The sequence below is a fragment of the Bison bison genome, unplaced genomic scaffold (assembly GCF_000754665.1).
Source record: "Bison bison bison isolate TAMUID 2011002044 unplaced genomic scaffold, Bison_UMD1.0 scf7180017861074, whole genome shotgun sequence".
Taxonomy (NCBI): Eukaryota; Metazoa; Chordata; class Mammalia; order Artiodactyla; family Bovidae; genus Bison; species Bison bison.
Window position 1 is genome coordinate 9,582 of NW_011491646.1, and position 1,109 is coordinate 10,690.

The following is a 1,109-nucleotide window of genomic DNA, read 5'->3' on the forward strand; positions in this document are numbered from 1 at the left end:
AGTCAGTCTGTATAATCCCAGTGGACACCAACTCTCTAATTTAGGACATCTGCAGGATGTAGTGTCAATTTTGTTTGTGTCCTTTTCGGTAATATTTTATTGGCAATTCTGGTGCCAACAGAGCATGTAGAAAAATCACTATATATTTACAAACTTAATATTTATGCCATCATTGTATTGAGGACCAACCTACATCACAGAATAACTGACTTTTAGGGGGAAAAGAAGGCAGAGACTCCTTGGCAGATCTGCTTTGTCTTCACACTATAGATGACTGGGTTGAATACAGGTGGAACTAGCAGGTAGATATGAGCCATGAAGATGTGGATGAGAGGGGATGAGTGTTTGGCAAAACGATGGGCAATAGAGAGCCCAGTCATAGGCACATAAAGAATAAGTACAGTACAGATGTGGGATGCAAATGTGTTGAGGACCTTAAATCTCCCCTCCTGAGATGAAATTTTTAATACTGAGTGAAGGATGAAAACGTAAGACACAAAAATACCCAGAGAGTCCATTCCCCACAGCAAAGTGATCAGAACTAACCCATAAATAACATTAAATGTGGTGTCAGCAAAAGCAAGGCAGATCACGTCCTGGTGCAGACAGTAAGAATGAGAAAGGATGTGAGAATGGCAGAAGGGAAAGAAGGCCAGCCGGGTGAGAAGTGGAATCACAGGAAGGGCACTTCTAAGCAGGGCTGCAATTCCAGTTTTAGTGATAAATGTAGGAGTGAGAATGGTGGCATATCTTAGTGGGTGGCAGATGGCCACATATCAGTCAAGGGCCATGGCCAAGAGCACAGATGATTCAGTGAAGGAGAAAGTGTGAATGAAAAATATTTGGATTACACAAGTGTTGAACTGGATCTCCCTGGATATGGACCACAGCACCCTGAAGAGCGATATCATTGTGGGCAAGGACATGCCCATGTCAGTGAGAGAAAGCATGGCCAAGAAGTAGTACATGGGCTCATGGAGCCTGGGGTCTGTCCGGACAATATGTAGGATAGTACAGTTACCCATGATTCCAACAAGGTAGAGGAGACAGAATGGGATGGAAATCCAGTGGTGAAATTCCTCATATCCAGGGATACCTGTGAGATAGAA

The 1,109-nt window shown here is 43.5% G+C and overlaps 1 protein-coding gene across 1 annotated transcript; it reads right to left on the bottom strand.

Annotated features, from left to right (window-relative positions):
• Window positions 1–212: 212 nt before the first annotated feature.
• On the bottom strand, window positions 213–1,103 carry LOC104983047 (olfactory receptor 51L1-like; the record flags this gene model as incomplete). The annotated part of the gene is given in 1 exon segment (XM_010832539.1): window positions 213–1,103. A coding segment is annotated over 1 exon segment (891 nt), but the record flags the coding sequence as incomplete, so codon positions are not given.
• Between the last annotated feature and the right edge of the window lie 6 nt (window positions 1,104–1,109).